Source organism: Lathamus discolor, chromosome 3, assembly GCF_037157495.1.
Source record: "Lathamus discolor isolate bLatDis1 chromosome 3, bLatDis1.hap1, whole genome shotgun sequence".
Lineage (NCBI taxonomy): Eukaryota > Metazoa > Chordata > Aves > Psittaciformes > Psittacidae > Lathamus > Lathamus discolor.
In genome coordinates this window covers 35537689-35557812 of record NC_088886.1, presented here as the reverse complement: position 1 = coordinate 35557812, position 20124 = coordinate 35537689, and the positions used below count along the sequence as shown (strand labels likewise).

The following is a 20124-nucleotide window of genomic DNA, read 5'->3' as shown; positions in this document are numbered from 1 at the left end:
GATTGTGCATCCCAGAAGGATGGGATAGTTGTGGGGCAGTGCAGAAATCGGAGCTAATTGTAGAGGGCTTGAACTGCTGTCAGAATTGGTAAATCCTCTCCTAGAGAAATATTCCACTGCAAGTTTTAGAAGTGCAGATGCTGGCTCACAGTTGCAATACGGGACAGAGCAAAAGTCAGGAATGGTTATGAGGTATGTGCTGGGAATCCCCTTTGTGTGATAAATATTACCTTTCATAGTGAAGACTCGGATGTGGCTCAAGAATGGATTTTTCTGTTCCCAAGTGGCATGAATGAGAACTTCTTTGAAAAAGTCATGAGAGAAGCTTCATCCCCGTCTATGTTAAGCCTGTTGACTTGCTTTGTGGTTTAGCAGGTCCAGGATGACTCTTAAAATGTGTGATTTGGTTTTGAAGGATCCAGTAGAAATCCGGGAATAAACAAATTTTGTTTAGATTTCTTTGACTGCTCAAGTGTTGCAGCTGCATATTTTCATTCTATCCATAAGCAAGTAAATTTGGTCACATTCCAAGGAACACCTGGATTTAGAGCTGGATTCATGCCTGAGTAACTGTTTTCCAGCTTCTTCAGTCCTGCGGGGCACTGCAGGCTTGTTTGTGCTCCTCCAGATAAATCCTACTCCCAAAAGGAAAACGCAGTATTTGGATGGTATCTACATTTGCAACACTCAAACTTGATCTTTTAATTGTACCAGTTATTGGTCTACAAAGATACAGGACTATTTTAGCACCATGTCTCACTGCAACCGGATGTGGCTGTGGACACTATTTTAGTGTCTTTCAAAATAAGTTATTGTTGTACAAATAATGTTCATATAAAGAGGTGCTTCTGAGTTTTGATTGCTATAGTGGAACAAATTGCATGTGACTTTGAGTATGCTGGAATGCAGTACAAAAAACAAAGTAACACAAAAATTGCTTCTATATAGTATTTGGCTACAGGCTAAAGCTGTATCACCTGGAGTTTTGTCATAATTCTGTCCAAATGATGTGAAAAGCTGGTTGTGTAGTAATTTGTTGGTGAAAAATTGTCTTAGTGTATTGGCTGTTTAGCCAATACACTGTGTTTTCCTCTCCAGTGATACCAATTTGCAAGCGTGAGGAAAGTTTGTATTCCTAGTGGTAAATAAGGGCTCAGAGCATGTTTGGTTCTTGGAGCTGAGTAATGTAGAATTTCCATCAATTTCACTGAATAAGATATCCTTTGTTCAGAGACTTGATAGTTAAAAGAAGACTGCAGGTTTTCTGGTGATGGGAAGGACCTGACTTTCCACTAATGTATTTAAAATTTTTCTACTTTTTTTTTTTAATTTTTTTTTTTTAACATTGGTTGAAATGATGCTGGCACTCCAGAGTTGCTGCCAAATTCTGATTTAGGCTACTGAATTTTACCTAACAGATGTTTTTTCAGCTGAAACCTCAAATACTACTTCCCAGTCCTGTCTGCCTAGAATCTGTAAGGTTGCAGTAAACCCTCAGTACTTTTGGATAGTAGCTACCTCTAGCCTTTGAGGTTTAGATAATGTGATTCCAGGATTCTAGTAATCATGGTTTAAATGCTTTGGTGTAAAAGATACAACAGTGCCATGTCCTCTACCATTCCCTCCCCTCCACCCCCTTCCCGCCTCCCTTTCTCCTGCTAATCTTTTAATATTCAGTAGTTCTTTCTAGGAAAGAAAAATACATGTTGAAAACTGAGATGCTTCTCATCTTCATGAACGTGAATATTATGATGGGTATCTTTCTAGCCTGTGCATTACAGTATCTGGCCACCAGATAGAGCTCGTGCTGGTCAGCATTAAAACACAAAATCAGTTTGTCTGGAGTTTGGACTTAAAGCCTCTGTTTCAGAGTTTCTAAAGGAAACTTCATTTTAATTTAGTCTTTTAACAGATGGAAAAGGGCTATATGTAGTTTTTTCCTGATTTGACATTTGTCTCCTGCTTTTCAGGGGAAAAATGAGATCAAGACTTCTTGCTAAATTTTGAAATAGCTGTAAGACTGCAAATACAAAATCATAAAGTGTGACAGCCTGAACTAGCTGTATTTATTAAAGATGAGCTTGATCTCATGATGGACTGTAAAATACCAGTTTTATAAATGTTTGTATAAAATATTTATAAATGATTTTCATATTGGGTATCACATAATGTCCCTACAAGAAGCTTAGACATTGCTGCCCATAATCACAATAGCTTATATATACTATCTGATTCTTAAATCTGCAAGTTTAAGGTAGGTAAGCCCTAGTTCTCATTCACTTTTAATGGGATTTGACTTCCTAAGTTACTTCTCAAAAATGCACCCTAAGAGGGGAGAACTTGTCAGTGTTTCTTTAGGTTTAATTGTGCTGCTCTTTGAAATACTGATACAGTTTAGTCATTTATGCATGTGCATTTATTATGTGCATCTATTATGTGCATTTAGTCCGTGTTTGCAGTATTTCTGATTACTAGGAGAATTACCACCTTCTCGTTTCAGCTTTTTTTCTTCATGGTTCATATCTGGTGCTGCTTTCTTATCATAGTTCTAGATATGCCGTGATCTAGATATGGCAGAGAACATGGAAAATTTTTAGTAAATTTAAAGAAAAGTCTGAATGAGAAGGGGTAAGATTATTTGGTAATGTAAATCCCAGTCTTTGGATGACTTGTCAGCAGCACCTTCTTTGATGGAAGCAATGCTTTGGCTCTCCGAGTTAACAGACCATATTGCAGACTTGTGTTATTCACCAATTAAATACCTTCTCTCTTTGAACACAGTTAATAGATTTCCTCTTTCTGAAATTCAAGCCTGTTATTGCTTACGTCTTCTCTAAAATCTGACTTTTTTTATTTCTGAGCAGAAAGAAATTTCCTTTCATTATTGCTAAATCAAAGCATTTCAAAATTGCATACTGAACATATGTAGTCTTGGTTTTATACTTTGGATTCCATGCTGCTCTCGGTTTAAAACTAGTCATTAATTGTTCTGGAGGTAAACTTGAGTTTTCTGCCATTGGCATAAGAAGTTGTGTGCTTCTGGATATAATGTGGGCTGAGCTTTTTTAAGCTGAGTGGTGTGCTGTATTTTTCTCAGTGCCTTTGACCTATGGGTAAATACTTGCCTTTATGTGTGTGAAAAAGGGAATGTTATTTAGTAAGAGTGCTGACTTCTTTTTTTCTATTCTGTAGTAGAAACACCATACTGCTTTCCCTTTGTAAGTCGGAGCAGAACTTGGTTCAAATTGTTGCTTGATAGGGAACACTCTGCCCAGACTGTGTTTCTATGTACACAAATTAATTCATTATTAAAAATATACTATTTCAGGCTATGCTGGAGAAGGAGGCTTTGTAAGGTGCTTTGTATTGCTTTATAACTCACAAAATATCGAAGATGAAACACTTGTTTATTTTGGGCCTAGTTTTTCAGGTGAGGATATTGCTGTGTAGGAAATGAGTTTTTGTACACCTCGACCCATATAATACTCTTTGGGGGCTATTGTTCTGTTTGTTTTTGCTAGCATTCTCCCTGCCTGACAGATGCATCATCAAAGGTGAGAAATACAGTTGCATGAACTGATCACTTATAATTGTATTCTTCATGAGGCAAGGCCTGTCCACCCTTTTCTGTCTGTAAAGTAACACGAGGAAACTGTGGGTTATTTAGAACTTCACTATTGGTTTCTAATATTTCAGATACAAATGTTTGAGTTTTATTTCCCTGTTTACCACTATTGAAAACATTTAGCTCTAACAAAATTACTTAATGTTTTTAAAATAGTCAAATGGGCACTTGCATAAGTGGTACCGATAAAAGCCTTGGAATATTTAACACTTAAAACCTTTGTATGTAGGGACTTTTTTTGCATATATTGCATGCTACCTCATAAGTAAGCTTTCAAGAAAAGAGGTTTTGGCTCTAAACTGTTAAAATCTGACACACACCAGAAAGGCAGTGAACAATTCCTAAACACTGGTTGCCAAACCGAAACTGAGGATTTTGCTACCTTCTAACTAGTTTCACTGTCAAACAATGTGGCACTTGCTGAAAACCAAAATGAGATTTTTCTCCTTATGACACAAATGGTATAACATTTTTTTTGTGATTCGTATTTTAATATTTTTAGCATCAGGCCCTCTGGTGCGTTCTTGCCAAAAGAAGCTGGGGGGGTGTGTATCTGGCAGATTTACTGGAGTGACTTTTGGTACATACTTTTCTGCAATGGAATGGTAATGGAGATGGGTGTAGTTAATGTGAAATGGCATCCAGAGATGACTGATGCTGTATGATTGCTTTCCTCTTATAATTTCACATTTTTTAATGCTTGGTATTGTCTGAATTCTGGACAACTTGTGTTTTTTTGTTTTTTTTTTTTAACAATGAGTAGGTGCAAACTATTTCTTAGCTTCTTTGTGTGTGACCTCCAATACGGTTTTCTAATTACATTGGAGTTGGATCCTTGGGACAAAGGTTCTTAAATTATCTGTAAGGCAGGGTGTGTGCTGGAAGGATTTGTCAGTGCTATCTGAGGCTTGCTAGGCCTCACCACTTGCAGTGATGCTGACAAGCTCCTGGATGCTGTTCTTTAAGTCATGTGCTTAGAAATAACCCCAGTGTAGACATCTGTAGAGGTGCACAGAAGGTACCAGTAAAGTGTATAATGGTTGTAAGAAGATGGTAATACCTGGTAGTCTCTGAAATTATTGTACCATTGTTTTGGTAGTGAATTTTCTTTGTTTATAATAAAACTCATGCCAAAGCAATGATATTCTGGGATAATCAACTGTTTTGGGTACAGTAGATACAAGTAATATGCATGCTTCTCTGAGCATGAACGGGGATGGGTATTTGGAGGTTACTGGCGGTGTGTGCTAAAGTGGTGATAATACATTTGCTGTCTTGTGGTTGTGTTCTTTGATGCCTTCCTCTCCTGATCTTGCAGATGCCCCTTAGTGCCTGGAGAGGTCAGCCAGCAGAAGAAACCATAAAACTGAATGTTCCAGGGGACTGAGGCTATGTGAAACTATTAAAATAAATAAATAATTGTCTCAATTTAAAATGCAAAGCAAAAGATGACCTAGCAAACCATAGTTGAATGGTCTGGATGTGCACGCTTATCTTCTGCTTCTCTTGCTAAGCAAAACAGATTATTCTGTCTTGGGGGAAGGAGGAGGATAGTTAAATAGAAGCTAAACGACAGACCCTGCACTTTGATAGCAGTAGGAACTAAAAATCTTATTGTTGTTATAATAGCTGTGTGTAATTAATCATCTCATATTGATTTGCTCTTAATCTAGATGCAGTGCACAAAGGTTGGAAGGACCCTCATGTTATTTAGCTGCACCATGTAATCGGAGAGAGGATGTGAATAAGACGCAGCAGTGCATTAGTAACCTGTGGGCTTAGGAGAGTCTTCTGCGGTGGACCTTTGTCCACAGATCCAGAAAATAGTAGTGATAATGAGATCTAATCTAAATGAGCTTGGTGCTTACAAGCCGTATCCCAGAGGGCATATAAACATCACAAATATTGATACAGGATCAGTAGAGAGCAGGGATTGATTAGTGGTCAAGGGAGCAGGGTGTCCTAATTGTCTCTGGTAGGGCTGATTAATTTTATCAGGGAAATGTGGGAAAATGAGCCTTAAAATAGATTAAGGGTAGAAGGGCAGTGTGGCATTTTAAAAAGGAAGAAAAGCCTTTTCTGTCATTTCAGCCTTTGTGAATTATTGTTGCTATTGAGCAATACATATCTAGAGACAAGTTTTATCTTTATCTTTGCTTACATGTATATATGTGTATACATATAGATAACTTGTCTTTTGGATCTTTTGTTTCTGTGGCCTATTTCCTAATTTGACTTTTTTTGTGTTCAGATAAAACTTGCTTTTCCTTCCTTTCCACTTGAGATGTTATTTATAGCAAACCAATTAATATATTGTTTGCATACATCATGTTGCTAACCAGTTCTCCCCTGCAGTGTAGCATGTTTGTACATGGTGCCAACCTGCCTTTCTAGAGGTCTCCCTTATAATAAGCTAGGAATGTTCTGCTTGGGTAGCTGGAGGTATGAGGAGATTCAGACAATTTTATACCCTGAGACAGTTCTAAGCAAAGCCATTGTCGAAATGTACAACTGTGTTCTGATCAACATTAGTTTATCTCCGCAGCAAAACCATTGTCATCACAGGAGTAGATAATTTAGCCCTGACAGTAATCTTGGTTTCCTTAAGGAAAGTTCTTATTTGATCTTTTCAAACTGAAACTGGGAAAGCATGTAGACTGTGCTTTTCTAAGCTTTTAATAACAGCATAAAGGAAAGGAGCACCGACCAATTAGTGTTTTGAAAATACAGAATTCTGGCAAGTCACTTATGACAGATTTCGTCTATTGACTGTTTCATGAGAAGATCGACAGTGTTCATGCTGCAGATTCTTCAGCTGAGGCAGTGCAGGCTACAACATACCATTTTTAGGAAGATGTTAACAGCCTTCTGGCTTAGTGTAGAAAGTGGTGTCATTCACTTAGTCTCTGTGGAAAGACCTAAAATCAGACAGCCAAATCATGTTTTCCTGCTTACACATTAATGTTTTGATTTAAAGTTTGCGCTGTTGAAATAAACCTTTGGGGATATCTTGATGTGTGTTTGCTCTCTCTCTTTGTCTCCCATTAAATCTACCTACCTTAACCTCTTGATTTGAGCTGGAAAAAGGTGGATTGAATGAGAGATTTACTTTGTTAGAGAGCCAGGTGTTAGGCCCATGCTAAGCATACTAACAAAATACCCCTGTCATAGAGATATGATGGGCCTCTTGAAATGGTGAGCTGTTCCCTGTCTACCTCTTGTGTGTTCAGATATCTTCCCATCTCCTCGCCTCTGTTTGCTGCATTTGGACCACATGTGCCAGGAGTGTGTGCAGAAAGCTGCCTCTGCTCCAGATGGCCTGGACCTGTAACCGTCTTTTCCTTTGTTACACAAAAACCGTGTGCACTTCTTCATGAGAGGTCATCTCTTGCTATATAAAATCATTTATGCTCTGGCGAGTGTGTGTAAAAGACCTAGCTACACTGATGTCCTTCTCAGACTTGCAGAATCATGGAAAAGGATAAAACTGCCAACAACCTCACCTGGGACATTGTAGACAGGCTGTTTGTGTTGTGTTTTTTCTTGCCATGAGTAGTGGGAAGGCTACAATCACTTCCTGGGGGAGCTCAGTTGAGGTGATACTGGTGGTGACAGCTTGAGGTGGAAGATGTAGGACTGCAGGTCAGGATAAATGACTACAACTGCCAGTGATTTGGAGGACTTCAAGGATGCTCTCTGTATGTCCAGGTGCTGGGTGGTTGAGATCGGAGTCCACTCAGCTTGTGGGCTGCTTACTGGAATGGGCAGCAAATGGCTGGTGAGGAGAGTAAGCCAAGGGGTGGGCATGCAGCAAGTCTTTGCCTGAATAATTGCCTCAGCCTCATAACTTGAGGCTTATAGACTTGGAAGAACAACCCCATGTACCAGTACAGGTTGGGGGGTGACCTGCTGGAAAGTAGCGAAGGGGAAAGGGACCTGGGGGTCCTGGTGGATAGGAGGATGACCATGAGCCAGCAATGTGCTCTTGTGGCCAAGAAGGCAAATGGCATCTTAGGGTGCATTAGAAAGGGAGTGGTTAGTAGGTCAAGAGAGGTTCTCCTCCCCCTCTACTCAGCCTTGGTGAGGCCGCATCTGGAATATTGCGTCCAGTTCTGGGCCCCTCTGTTCAAGAAGGACAGGGAATTGCTTGAAGGAGTCCGGCGCAGAGCCACAAAGATGATTAAGGGAGTGGAACATCTCCCTTATGAGGAGAGGCTGAGGGAGCTGGGTCTCTTTAGCTTGGAGAAGAGGAGACTGAGGGGTGACCTGATCAATGTTTACAAATATGTGAAGGGTAGGTGTCAGGATGATGGAGCTAGGCTTTTTTCAGTGATATCCAGTGATAGGACAAGGGGCAATGGGTGTAAACTGGAGCATAGGAAGTTCCACGTTAACATCAGGAAGAACTTCTTTACTGTAAGAGTGACAGAGCACTGGAACAGGTTGCCCGGGGGGGTTGTGGAGTCTCCTACACTGGAGATATTCAAGGCCCGCCTGGACAAGTTCCTGTGTGATGTACTGTAGGTTACCCTGCTCTTGCAGGGGGGTTGGACTAGATGATCTTTTGAGGTCCCTTCCAACCCTTGGGATTCTGTGATTCTGTGATTCCCGAGCCAGGTTTGCCATCTTTGTATTATTTAAACTTCTGTGGGAGCTATTTTGACTTTTTTTTGTGTGTGTGTGAAGATGCAAACTCCTTTTAAAATTCTAAATGCAGGAATGAATTATATCCTGCCTGGAGATATTTTTAATTTTCTCTGAACTTTTCCTCTTGTGCAGTGGTTCACAGGGATCACAGCCATATGATTAGCCAAGGCTGCTCCTGCTTCATGTTGGTCTAATTATCTGTTCATTAGAATCTTCAGTCTTGAGCTGGGGCTGTGTAGGGTGTCTTTGTTTAAAGTGCAGTCTCCTAATGCAAATATTAAAAGAGAGCTTTCGGGCTTGCCTGAGTCAGACTGACAAGCTAATAATAGCCTTCATGTTAGTCTTGGCTAACAGAGAGCATCAGTATAAAAAGGTTTTACAGGGCTGGTATATCAATCAAATCATGGAACATAATATGCATTTGTGAATTTTGCTTGTTTTAATGCTTAAGCTTCCATTAAGAGATATTTTCTGAATGCAAAGGGCATGGGAGTAAAAATTTCTTCCTCTAAATATACCATTACATCCACTTGAGATTTCAAATCGGTCTTAGATGGCCGCCAATTACTAGAATGCCATAATACAAAACTGTTTTCAATAGCTGTAGTCTTGTTCAAGAAACTCTTAAGTTTATAGGTAACGTGTCAGAGCAGTGAGTCAGATGGCTTAAAAACTAGTGTGTTGAATGTGTGGGGGAGTTGTGAGGATGGCTAATTGTTGGAGAGGGCATGTTTTATTTCCCAGCTTTGCCAGCAGAGGATTACATGTTATGCAATTGCTGCAGTTTAATTACAGTGTAGCAGAGGTTTTGATATCTGCCTTTAAATTATCCCAAGGGCATCTAGGAGGAATGGCTTACTTTGAATAAATCTTAATAAACATATGACTTTATGCTGCTGGCTTGTTTTGTTCTGAGTGTCATTTGTTCCTATTAACTATATCATAGAAGTCAATACAGCTATTCCTGCAAACATGGCAATATCACGAGTAAGTATTTGTAGGATGGGCTTGGTATTGTCATTGCAACAATTGTCAGCTTCTCTCCTTTATTTGTGGAAGAGCAATGCATATGAATGTACCTTTATCTGGAAAGTTTTAGGCAATTCTAATAAAAGGAGATATGCATGAATTATCAGTACATGATGTTCTATTCACTAGAGGGAGAGTCATTTTAAAAAGCCTGCTAAGTGAGGCATGGTTGCTAAGTAAGGCAAGGGTTTTATTAGACCAGCTGACGTAATGGAAAAAAGCAGGCAAGATCCTGAGAGTACAAAGATCTCCTTTGGATGTGAAACAAATGGCAGACTGCGCTAAGAATGGTTTCGGAACAATAGCTCTAAACTTAAGCTAAATACGTTAAATGGTGATGAAATATGAGAGGAAGGGGTAGCTGAGACACGTGGGAAGAATTGTTAGGTAATGGAGATGACATGGGAACATAGAGCAAGGGGTGGTTTCTGGAGGAATTTAAGGCTGTTTGGAACTACAGTGCTACTGTCTTCTGTCTTGCTTCACAGTGTTGGCAACTGCAGTTAGGGCAAACTCAAGGAATGGCAAATAAGGAACAGTATAAAAATGGACTGAGTGGAGGAGGCAGAATATGAAGCAATGTGGGAGGGATGATGTCCACTGAAAGTGTGCTTTAGAATGATAAAGATGAGCAGTTCCTCCAAAGTCTGGGAGAAACAGGCATTCAAGTTCAGGAAACAAGCAATGCCGGTAGGGGGCTTTTGACAAAGGCATGTAGGGATAGGATAAGGCAGAATGTCTTTAAACTGAAAGAGGGTAGACTTAAGTTAGGTGTTAGGAAGAAGTTCTTAGCTGGGAGGGCAGTGAGGCCCTGGAATGAGTTGCTCAGAGAAGCTGTCATTGCCCCATTCCTGTCAGTGTTTAAGGCCAGGTTGGATGGGGCTTGAAGCAACCTGGTCTAATGGGAGGTGTCCCCACCCATGGCAGGGAATTGGAACTGCGTGAGCTTTAAGGTCCCTTCCAACCCAAACCATATATATTTTAAGTTGGCTACCTGGAATTCCCTGGGGGGGGTGGTTGGTTGATTTTTAAATCTTTTTTTTTTTTTTCCTCTCTACATAAGTGTCCTGCTTAAGTGTCCTTGTTGGGTGAAGGTCCTTGTTGAGGCGGGTATCTTGGGTATTACCTTTAGCTGGGGAGAGCTGTACTACATTTGGAGACCTGGCTGGGTTTCTCATTCTGTGTGTGATTTGCATGACTGGCATCTGCAAGTACTGAGTGTCTTCTGCACGGTTCTGGGAATATTGTGGAGTGGACTTGATGTAGGCAGGCAGGGTTTCTTCTGAGTATTTAGCTCAGCAGTAAAAATGACCATGCTTACCATATTTTCTTGTGCTGCACAGGCTTAATTTAAACTACCTGAAGACCTGCAGATGAAAGACTTACTTTTTCATTAGAAAGGCTAGCTTGCATGGTGTTCAGGCATAATAGGGAGGTGTAAAGTACTTTGGGCCTCTGAGATAAAAAAAACACCATAAAGCTGGAAAGAGCTATTAAGAATATCCAGTATAACTAATGGTAACCTTAACTGCCAGGTAGCTGTTGGGCCAGAGCAGTTCTTTCTTATTAATGCAAAAAACCCTCTCCTGTCTTCCAGCACAGGCTCACATTCATACCTCTGATGACTGACAGAGGAAACAAGTGTATTACTCTTTGTTACTTTCTGGCCTGAAGAGGGATCTCAAATGTGAATTTGGGGAAGGACTTGTCTGCTGGCCACTGTGACACAACTGGTCAATGTTGTTTTACCATTTACCAGAGGGGGTAGGCAAGGATGCTGCTTTTAGCCCCACTGTGCTTAAATTTGCAAAGCCTCACCAACTAGAACAGGCTGTCTTGCGGAATTCATGATTTAATTATGTTAACAATCTGTAGCCTACTAAAAATCACTATCATTTTGTTACAGAAGGCTCCTACCTTAAAAGATAACAAACTGCACCATGTTCGGTAGCTTTAGGTAGACCTTACAAGTTTTATGCAGTCATTATCTGGCATACTGCATTTCCTAAATTACAGCACAGCAAAGAAATCTTAATAATGATGACAGTCTTTGCAAAACCATCAGCATGTAAGTTTGTCATTTTGTTTTTTGTTTCTTTTTTTTACCCTCCATGCCTCCTGAAATCCTACTGTTTTTCTAGCTAGGGCTCAGTAGCAGGATGGAGATTACATGCCATCCTACAAAGCAATGCTTTTATTTTGGTCTTCTTATTTTAGGAATAATCAGCAGAGAACAACACACTTCCTGTTACAAATTACGTGTGCTTCCCTGAGGGGGCTAATAGCAGAGAGGGGCTCTTACAGAATATGAATTTGCTGTAACAAATAGTTTAGATTAGATAAATCGCATCTGCCCTTGAATCCAGTGTAAATCTTCCATTGACTTGTATGGAGCCTGAGTTTCATTGTATGTTTGTGTACTGTTTATAAGGCGGGCACTGTCAGTTCCTAAAGCTTTGATTCCTGCCCTTGCATGTCAACTGAAATAGGGGCTGTTGCATGTACAAGACCTAGTGGTGGGACTTGCAGTGGTCTTAGTGTAGGAAGAGCCTCTCAAGCTGCCTAGCCTCAGTCATCTGCTCCTCAGTTTGTGAGGCACCATCCTTTGTCAGGCAGTACCTCATCTGAAAGAGTTGCTGTAGATCAGTGGTTTTGAGGGAGAGGGAAGAGCATCTGCTGGGTTGTCGGTCACATTGTGCTTCAACACTTGAGCTCATTTTCTGGGAACAGCATACAGTAGTGTTTTGCTAGCTGGGGCATTCATGTAAAAATTGCCAGCAGGATGTGTTTGTGCTCATGACTTGGACAACCAATACATTAATGAAGTCTTGGCTTCATTAATACCTGTGGACAATTTGCCATTCTGAAGTCATGGGATCATGATTTGTCAATTGGTTATCGATACTGGATTTTTAGCAAGGTGGCTGTTTGATCAGGTCAAGGTGAAAAAAGTCATAGAACTAGGTTGTTTTTTTTTTTTTTTTAAATAGCTATTTAAAAACCTGTTTCAAATTTTATTAAATGTAAGACACAACATGCTTTTCTGTATTTCTCTAGACTAAATTTTGTGCTAGAAATAATAAAGTATATCTTTCTTTCCCTCAAGGCCAAATGTCTGTCCAGTGTTTGAGTTGGCATTGGTAGGACACCCACAGCCATGTGTCCAAGCCTTTAGTCGAATGGTGAAGATGTGGAAACAAGGTTGCGCAAAGAGGAGGTGGTGTACCCGCTATGAGAGAAGGTAGTCCATTATCTATAATTATAAATTGATTCTTTTACTGAGCTTAATGCAAATTCTTTATAACTTTTTTTTTGTGAGGGAAGCTGTAAAATACTTCATCAGAGATGTGCGATGTAGTTATGAATATAGTTGGTGTCCTGCTGAGGTTTTACTTTGTCTATTATTACTGAGTAGAAAATGCAGCTATTTTTTGTTTTGCTTTGGGTGTGTCATGAACTTCTTGGCTTGCTTTAGATCATAATTATATATTACTGGAGAGTGTTCCTGTCTTTTTCAGGTCAAGTCTAGCTGTCAAGTTACCTACTTCGAAAAATTGAACTTTCCTATTTCTGTCATGCTTAGAACTGATGGATCTGACTCCCCCAATAACTAAACCTCAAACTGATTATAAACCAAAATTACTCACCTTTGACTAGTCTGAATACAAATTAATCAGAAAATATGTGGACATGACATAATAGAGCATTGGATGTTATCAGGATGCGTTTTACTCTTTGTTTCATTTTTAACAACTACTCTTAGGGGCTGAAAAAAGGTATCGTAAATATTACATGAATACATTTTATTCCTGATGAGAGGTAAATAACTGGAATAGAAGTTGAGTGTTCTCTTAAACTTACTCTCTTTAAAGGTCTGGGTACTACACAATTTACAAGCAGGTGTACAGATTGGAGCGTCAGACTGTCTATAAATGCTGCCCTGGATGGGTCCAACATGACAATGAACCTGGCTGTTTGCATTGTAAGTTGATGGCAAAACCTTGACAAACAAAGAGAGGTGACATGCTTAGATCTTACTTTCCTATGCTTAATTCTAGAAAGATGGGGTTTGTTTCTTGCTATTTGTAACTGGGATTTCCAGTTAAAAGGAGGCAATCTATTGATGGGTAAGAAAACTTCATTTTAAAATACAAAAGCTGTCATAGGCAGTACTATCAAGTATCTCTAAACAGTGGAAACTGAATTTTTTTATTATATTTGTTGCAGCACTTTTGTGCCAGCCTGACTTTAACAGGCCAACCAAATTTATTGCTGTTACCCAAATTATGCAAAGAAATCTGCTGTAAGGCATTTGTTTCTTAGATATAGCACTTACTGCAGAGTCTAACTGGTTTTGGCTTTTTCACTGCTGCTGTTGCCATTGAAGCAATTGTGTTCCTACACTAGGGTCCTCCATCTGAGAACCTGTTCCTATCAGTAATTTTTAATCATGACTGGATGTTTTTCTGAAAGATGGAATTTAATTTAAATGATAAGGCTGCAATTTAGCCACTGTTAACAATGAGTAGAAGATAGCAATCTACTTGGTGTTTAGTTTTGTTTCTGTTTTGTCAGTAATTGTATTTTCTGTTTGAAAGTTAGCATCTGTTCCTCTGTATCTTTTAATCTTCATACCAACTCGAGGGATACACTCAAAAAGCCTGCTTTTATGTTTGTCTCTGTTTTTAAAAAAGTCTAAGAGGTATTCCTGTTAGTTTCAGACTGAATCTACATATTTAGTGTGCACCTGTTTAGTTGTAAGAAGTCTGTAAGAGATGTTTACAATCTCTTTTTTAATCTCTGGTGTAAAGGAGTTTTAAGTATTTGAACACCAATAGCAATATAAAATCCCTTTCTTCCTGAAAGAGCAGTGCAGGCTTGCTTTGAATTCTTTAAAGGCACAAAAGAGGTTGAATTAGTCTTTTATATTTTGGTACTCTTTGCAAGTTTGTCTCAAGTATGTTGAATTTAATTTATAGTAAATAAATAATGTTTGGTGTTGGAGGAAAGGAAATATTTTAATTCCCTTCGATATATATAACATCTTTTAGTACACCAGTGCTTCTTAACCATTGCTGCATTATTCTCTGGCAGTTCATGTCATCTTTAATACTGGATTCAGGCATTGCTTTGAGTCCCAAGAAACTGTCTTTGGCCTCTGAAGCATACTCAGGTTAAACTGCATTATCTTAGTCTTATTTCTCACTTAAAGTCAAATTTTTTCATATCAATGTGGTACCTCCAAACATGATGATAATTTCTACTGCAGTCTAACCTCTCCACTTAAATAAAAAGCTTCTTATTTGGAAGTTCCTGTTACAGCAGGACTATGACAGGAAGAGGCAATTCTGGAAGACCCTTGGCACAAAAACCAGTAACACACCCACCCTCATTTCATTCTATTTGTGTGTCCTAGTGCTGTGCACTGTTGGCACTTGTTTCAATGGAGGGAAGTGTTCAGAAGCAGGATCCCAGGTTTGCCAGTGTCCTGCAGGATTTCAGGGTCCTCGCTGCCAGTATGGTGAGTCAAACTAAATGTCTCAAATGCATCTGGTGCTTGGGTAAAAAGCATGCTTAACAATGTTTGTTACAGCATGAGCATTTTATTAATGTAGACTTAAAGTTGCCTTTGCACTCTAACTTGTTATTTGGTCACTCTCTTATTTTCCAGAATTTGCCTTGTTTGGTATTGAATTTTAACAAAGCAAGAAGAAATTTAACTTGGTTGATATCAGATGAGTTTCTGTAGTGGATAATACCACTGAATATCATCAGTGGTATCCAGTGGAGTATTTTCTATTGCTTCTGAACTTGGATGTTCTCGTGATGCTCTTGCTAAGTTTCTCTGCATTGCTTTTTACCTTTGTGAGAATAAATTCTGAGTCAAAACAGCTTGGACAGCAGGTTAAAAAAAAAAAATGCAGCAAATGAACTGAATGTATTTTTTCATGTTTTTTTTTTTTTTGGTGCATCTGTAAGTAAGAAGGCTGATTTTGCAGATCACTGGCATGTATTTCCTAGTGTTCTTGAAATAACTCATGCACCAATCGTTCATTTCAGTAACTGTGTCCTAGCTTATTAGAGACTAAATTCTATGAATTTATACTATCACCCACTCTTAGTGGGAATCTTTCTCTCATATGCTGGTTCATAATCTAATAAACCCACAATGGGTTGTCTTGTAATTTACGTGGAATAAGATGATCACATACTGTGTAAAGCTCCCTAAAATTACAAGACTGCATCCATCTGGCTTCTTATGGGAGGAGGAAAAAGTTATTCCTTCAGAGTAGGCTGTGACTGGGACAAAGGACTTCTTTTGTATTAGGAAAACGATAATTTCCTTTTCAACTGAATCACATTGTGTTTCTTTCAAAGAAAGACAGATTTTTGAATATTTAAGTCTTTCACTTTTAAATTCCCATATGTTCACATCCTCACCTGCCTCATTTCTCATGAAGTATAAGTTGGAAGGAACGTAACTGTTTACAACAATCCGTTTAAGAGCTGAAAAGCTAAAGCTAAGCTCTGTACTTGATATGTGGCTTCTCATGCTTGTTTCATAACCTTTGTCATATTCTGATCTCTGGGCTCCACCAAGGCTTATGTGATAGTGTGGGCTCACTACACCAAAGCAGCTGCATCTGTATGGGTAGCAGCCTCCCTCAGTAAAGGTATAAAGCAGCTGGAGTTGCAACAGGCATGGTAAGTGGGAAATGTAAAAAGTCAACAAATGTTGCAGCAGTTTCATGGTTCATTTATGTATTTTATTTATTCATGCCTAGTCATAGATGACATCTTTCACTATAAGGAAGTGTTTAAATAAAATGCAGAGCTCTTTACAAGGAAACGTCTATTCACATCAGACCACAGTGTGCCAATATCTGTCTTCAGGCATGAGTTCAGTTGAGCACATTCTAAGGGAGATGGTGTAATTGTGTTTTTCTTTACTGCCCATAGAAACAAGCTTATGTATGTCACTTGATATGAACCAGAGTGACACCAATGCAGGTTACTTTGTTATTGACTTACAGTAAAGCTGCTGGTTCAAGGTAAGTAGGATCAGGATCTCTAAGGAGCCCATATAATAAGCTTTTGCCAAATACAATGTAAGTCTCAGCAAATTCTAAACAGTCTTTGCTAGTTTGACTCTCCTGTTTCTAGCTAATGCCTACAGCACTAAGGCATTTCTAAGAGGCAGATTATGTGGGTGTGACATGTGGATAACACAGGTCAGATTTTCAAACTGAAATGAGATTGTTTGGCCTCTGTGTCACAGGTTCTTGACTGTAGATACTAAAACCAGTGTGAGGTATTCTGAGATTCTTGCTTTTTGCAGTGGGGTGGATTTTTATTTTCGTGGTTTGTCTGCTTTCTATTGATTCCTGAGGTTTGAATGGAATTTCGGTAGTCGTAATTTTCAGGTTTATACAGTTGCTGCTATTGCAGTCTGGCAGGGGTAAGTTTATAAATTAAATTCTGAAGGGAAAAAACTACTTTCATGGACAACTCGCTTATCTAACAAAAACAAGGTAACTTTAGAGTGCAAGGCCTCTTTAACTGTTGCAGGCATCTCCAGTTAGATGTTGGTGAGGTTTGTACTGTATTTGTTCTAAGCAGAACTAAAGAAAATGTACTGAGGAATCAGAAGCTATAGACTGTTTTTGTGTCTGATGTTGGAATATTGCTCTTGTAAATTGGTTTGAATTTAATGTGACTGCATTACTTAGCAGTAATATCTTGAGCTTATAGGCAGTTTAGTCTGTCCCCTCCTCCCCACTTGTCTGTGCAGCCTGACTGTAAATAAACTGTTTTCCTTCCAATGCTTAACCCAAAGGAAAAGGAATCTCTCCTACCAGCATCTTTTGCTTTGAGGAACAGGTGGGTGTCAGGAAAACCGTGGTTTATAATCTTGGAACATGTGCTATAAAATATTAGTAGAAAAGATTATAGTATAATGCATGAAGCTATCAAAGAGCACTGTGGTACAGAGGCACACTTCTACCTCTCAACTGTGTTCCTCAATTGAGTCTTCGGTAGGATTGTTCAGGTAGTACTTTGGGGGCTTTACAGGGAAAGAGAGGCTCTAACTGGATATGAGACCACAAACTTCTGGCCAAAAGCTGCCCATCAGGCATTCCTTGGTTGTAATCTTTGTTTCCATCACTCTTGGTGGTGTGGCCTCCTGTTAGCCTCTTGGCACAGGGGGAACCATGAGCATTTCCTAACTATACGTACACTCATTTAAGCAAAATTGTGCTATGTATTCCATTTTATAGCTCCCCTCTCAAACCTCTTTGCTCATCTTTATTCTGTTTCTGTCATTCAGTAGTGATAGCTAATTCTGAAGTTTCACTTGTGAAGTGGATCTCATTATCTCTCTCCTGGGCACTACGATCCACAGACAATAAACTGTTATAAAAATATTATTAAAGTCAGTTAATCTAAAAGATAAATGGGAGCATACATTCCTAATCTATTTTTTCTGTTTGTCACCTTTATATTTGCCATAAAGTTAGTAGGTAGGCCAGCCTCCTGCAAATCAAATTGCTACATGCTTTGTCCTGGTCTGTCCTGCAGAAAGTTTGATATGGATCATTGAGCATGACTTATAATAGCCAAGTGCATCATAGCAATCTGCAGCTGAGACAACTATTCACAATTGATATGATTGCATCTAACGACTTTATCATGTCGTGCTTTAGCAGCCTGCAGCACAATGTTATGAGTCCTGTAATGAACTTTAGGTAATTGTGACTAGAAATGTATTGCTGCATTGCTTCCACAGTGTACTCCATAGTTTTATTATTTTACCCTCACAAGTAGCAATAAAAAGTTAGAAGAAAGATTTATTGGTGAAATGGTCGAGCCCTTCATATAGCCATTACAAGGATTCAGTAACAGATTGAGCCATCTCTTACATTGTCTGCTGCAATTTGTCTTGTGATAATAGACTTACATCCATTACAATGTAAACTTGCAAGCTGTATTTCCTTCTATATTTCTTTACTTGCTTGAGAGTTGAGATTCCTGTTACTCTTGAGCCCAGTGAAGGGGAGGAAGAAATACATGTAACAGAGAAGAGAAATGGTAAAAGCCACTGCCAAGAATCAAATCTGCTGCAGTGCTGGTTTCATTGTTATTCGTTAGTTGTGCTGGTAATCTTGTTCAAGGCCTGCTAGCCAGCTGAGCTGGACATCACAGTAAATTAACTTCATTCAGCTTGTTTAATTTGGCCCTGAGACTTGTACTTGGATATGCAGCTACTGAAAGCATGCCACGTTCTATAAACAAGAGTAGCTTTATGTACTCCTTGTATACATAAAATTGTTCAATTTAAAATGAAGGGCTAGTTTTGATTCTTAAAATCAAACCTCAAGTTCTTACAGGTTTTACCAAGTGCCTCCTGCTGGTTTTAATAATTAAAGTAAAACCAAGAATGAGAACTGAATAAGCTTTAGAATTTCATGACTGAAACAAAATACCAGCATTACAAAGGTTTTGTAAGAGGCTACCGTAATTAGGAAAGAGTAACTGCAACTGAGCACCTCCTGAGATGATGAGTGTTATCAGAAGACATATAAAAGTAGGTAAGGAATGACCAAGGCAGACTTGTCAGGGAAGTTATCTTACAATGACAGGATGTTTGTCATCTGAGCTTAATAATTTGAAGAAAGCTGAACACAGTATTCCAGTGTTTAACAGATTATCAAGTGTCAATATATTTCAGTTTTACAATGTGGTGTTGGCTGTAATGCAGGTGGAATTTTAAATTAATTCTCTTGCAATGCCTGATGTAGATGACTAAAGATTTCATGCTTGGGAAACTCTACATGTTGAGAGGCAGTGTAGTCTGCTGAATATAGTGCTCGCCTGATATTTGAGATAAGGGCTTTGCTTTTTGCTTGCCACTGACCTTGGATATTAGTTCAGTAACTTTTAGCAAGTTATACCGCTATGCCTCAATTTCTTTGTATATGGAATGTTGATAATGATAGCTCATTCCTTTGTGAAGCGCTTTGAGACCTAAGTAATTAAGCATAAGGTAATAGCATTAGAATGTGTATATAGAAGCAAAATGCACAGTGAATGGGTAGCTAAAATGAAATGCTTACGAGATATTAATCAGTTCATTGACTAGCTGTCAATCTTTTCCTTACCTCTGGTCACATGCTATTAACATGTTGAACTATATAAACAAAAATCCTAATCCAAGTAGATCAGAGTTTAAATTACAGAACTACCTAAAGGCTTGGTTGTATTTTGTTTTTCTATTTGGGTGTTTTTGTTTGTGGTCTTTGGGGTTGTTTTTTTTTTTTGAGTTTTTTTTGTTTTGGGGTTTTTTTTGTATTTTTTTTTTTTTTTAACCATTGAGTCAAATGGCAGGCATTTGGCTGGATCTTCTCACAACTCAAAATACTCATTCACTGTGAAAAAAGAGTTTTCTTCAATTTTCCTCTAGGAAATATTTTTTCCTGCAAAGTCATTTGATAGAACTTCTGATTATTGTTCTGACTGCCATTTTGATCTCTTCTAGAGATGCATATTTTATTATTTGAGATGGAGACCTAGGTAAGCCTTACAGGGCAGTATATATCCATGAAACAGTATTACAAGTTTTCATTCTTTGTAGGTTCCTTAAAATGTCAAGCTTAAAACTCCCATGGGTCTGTTACCCATAGAGATGTCTTTAGTTTTCATGGATCTTTGTTTCCCAGTGGAACTACCTAATGTCTGAGTATTTGTGAGGGTAAATTAGTTGTTAAAAGTACTTAAGCAGTGTTGCTGATAGAAAGGCTTTCACTATTGCCAGTGGTTCTTTC

General features: G+C 38.8%; 1 protein-coding gene across 1 annotated transcript in view; it reads left to right on the top strand.

Moving 5' to 3' along the window:
• The window catches only part of LOC136011974 (multiple epidermal growth factor-like domains protein 6), a 208289-nt gene that overhangs the window by 2462 nt on the left and 185703 nt on the right, over positions 1 to 20124 (top strand). The window contains exons 2-4 of the mRNA XM_065674625.1: positions 12408 to 12542; positions 13174 to 13283; positions 14718 to 14822. Coding sequence (XP_065530697.1) covers positions 12408 to 12542; positions 13174 to 13283; positions 14718 to 14822 — 350 coding nt within the window. The remainder of the gene's footprint in view (positions 1 to 12407; positions 12543 to 13173; positions 13284 to 14717; positions 14823 to 20124) is intronic.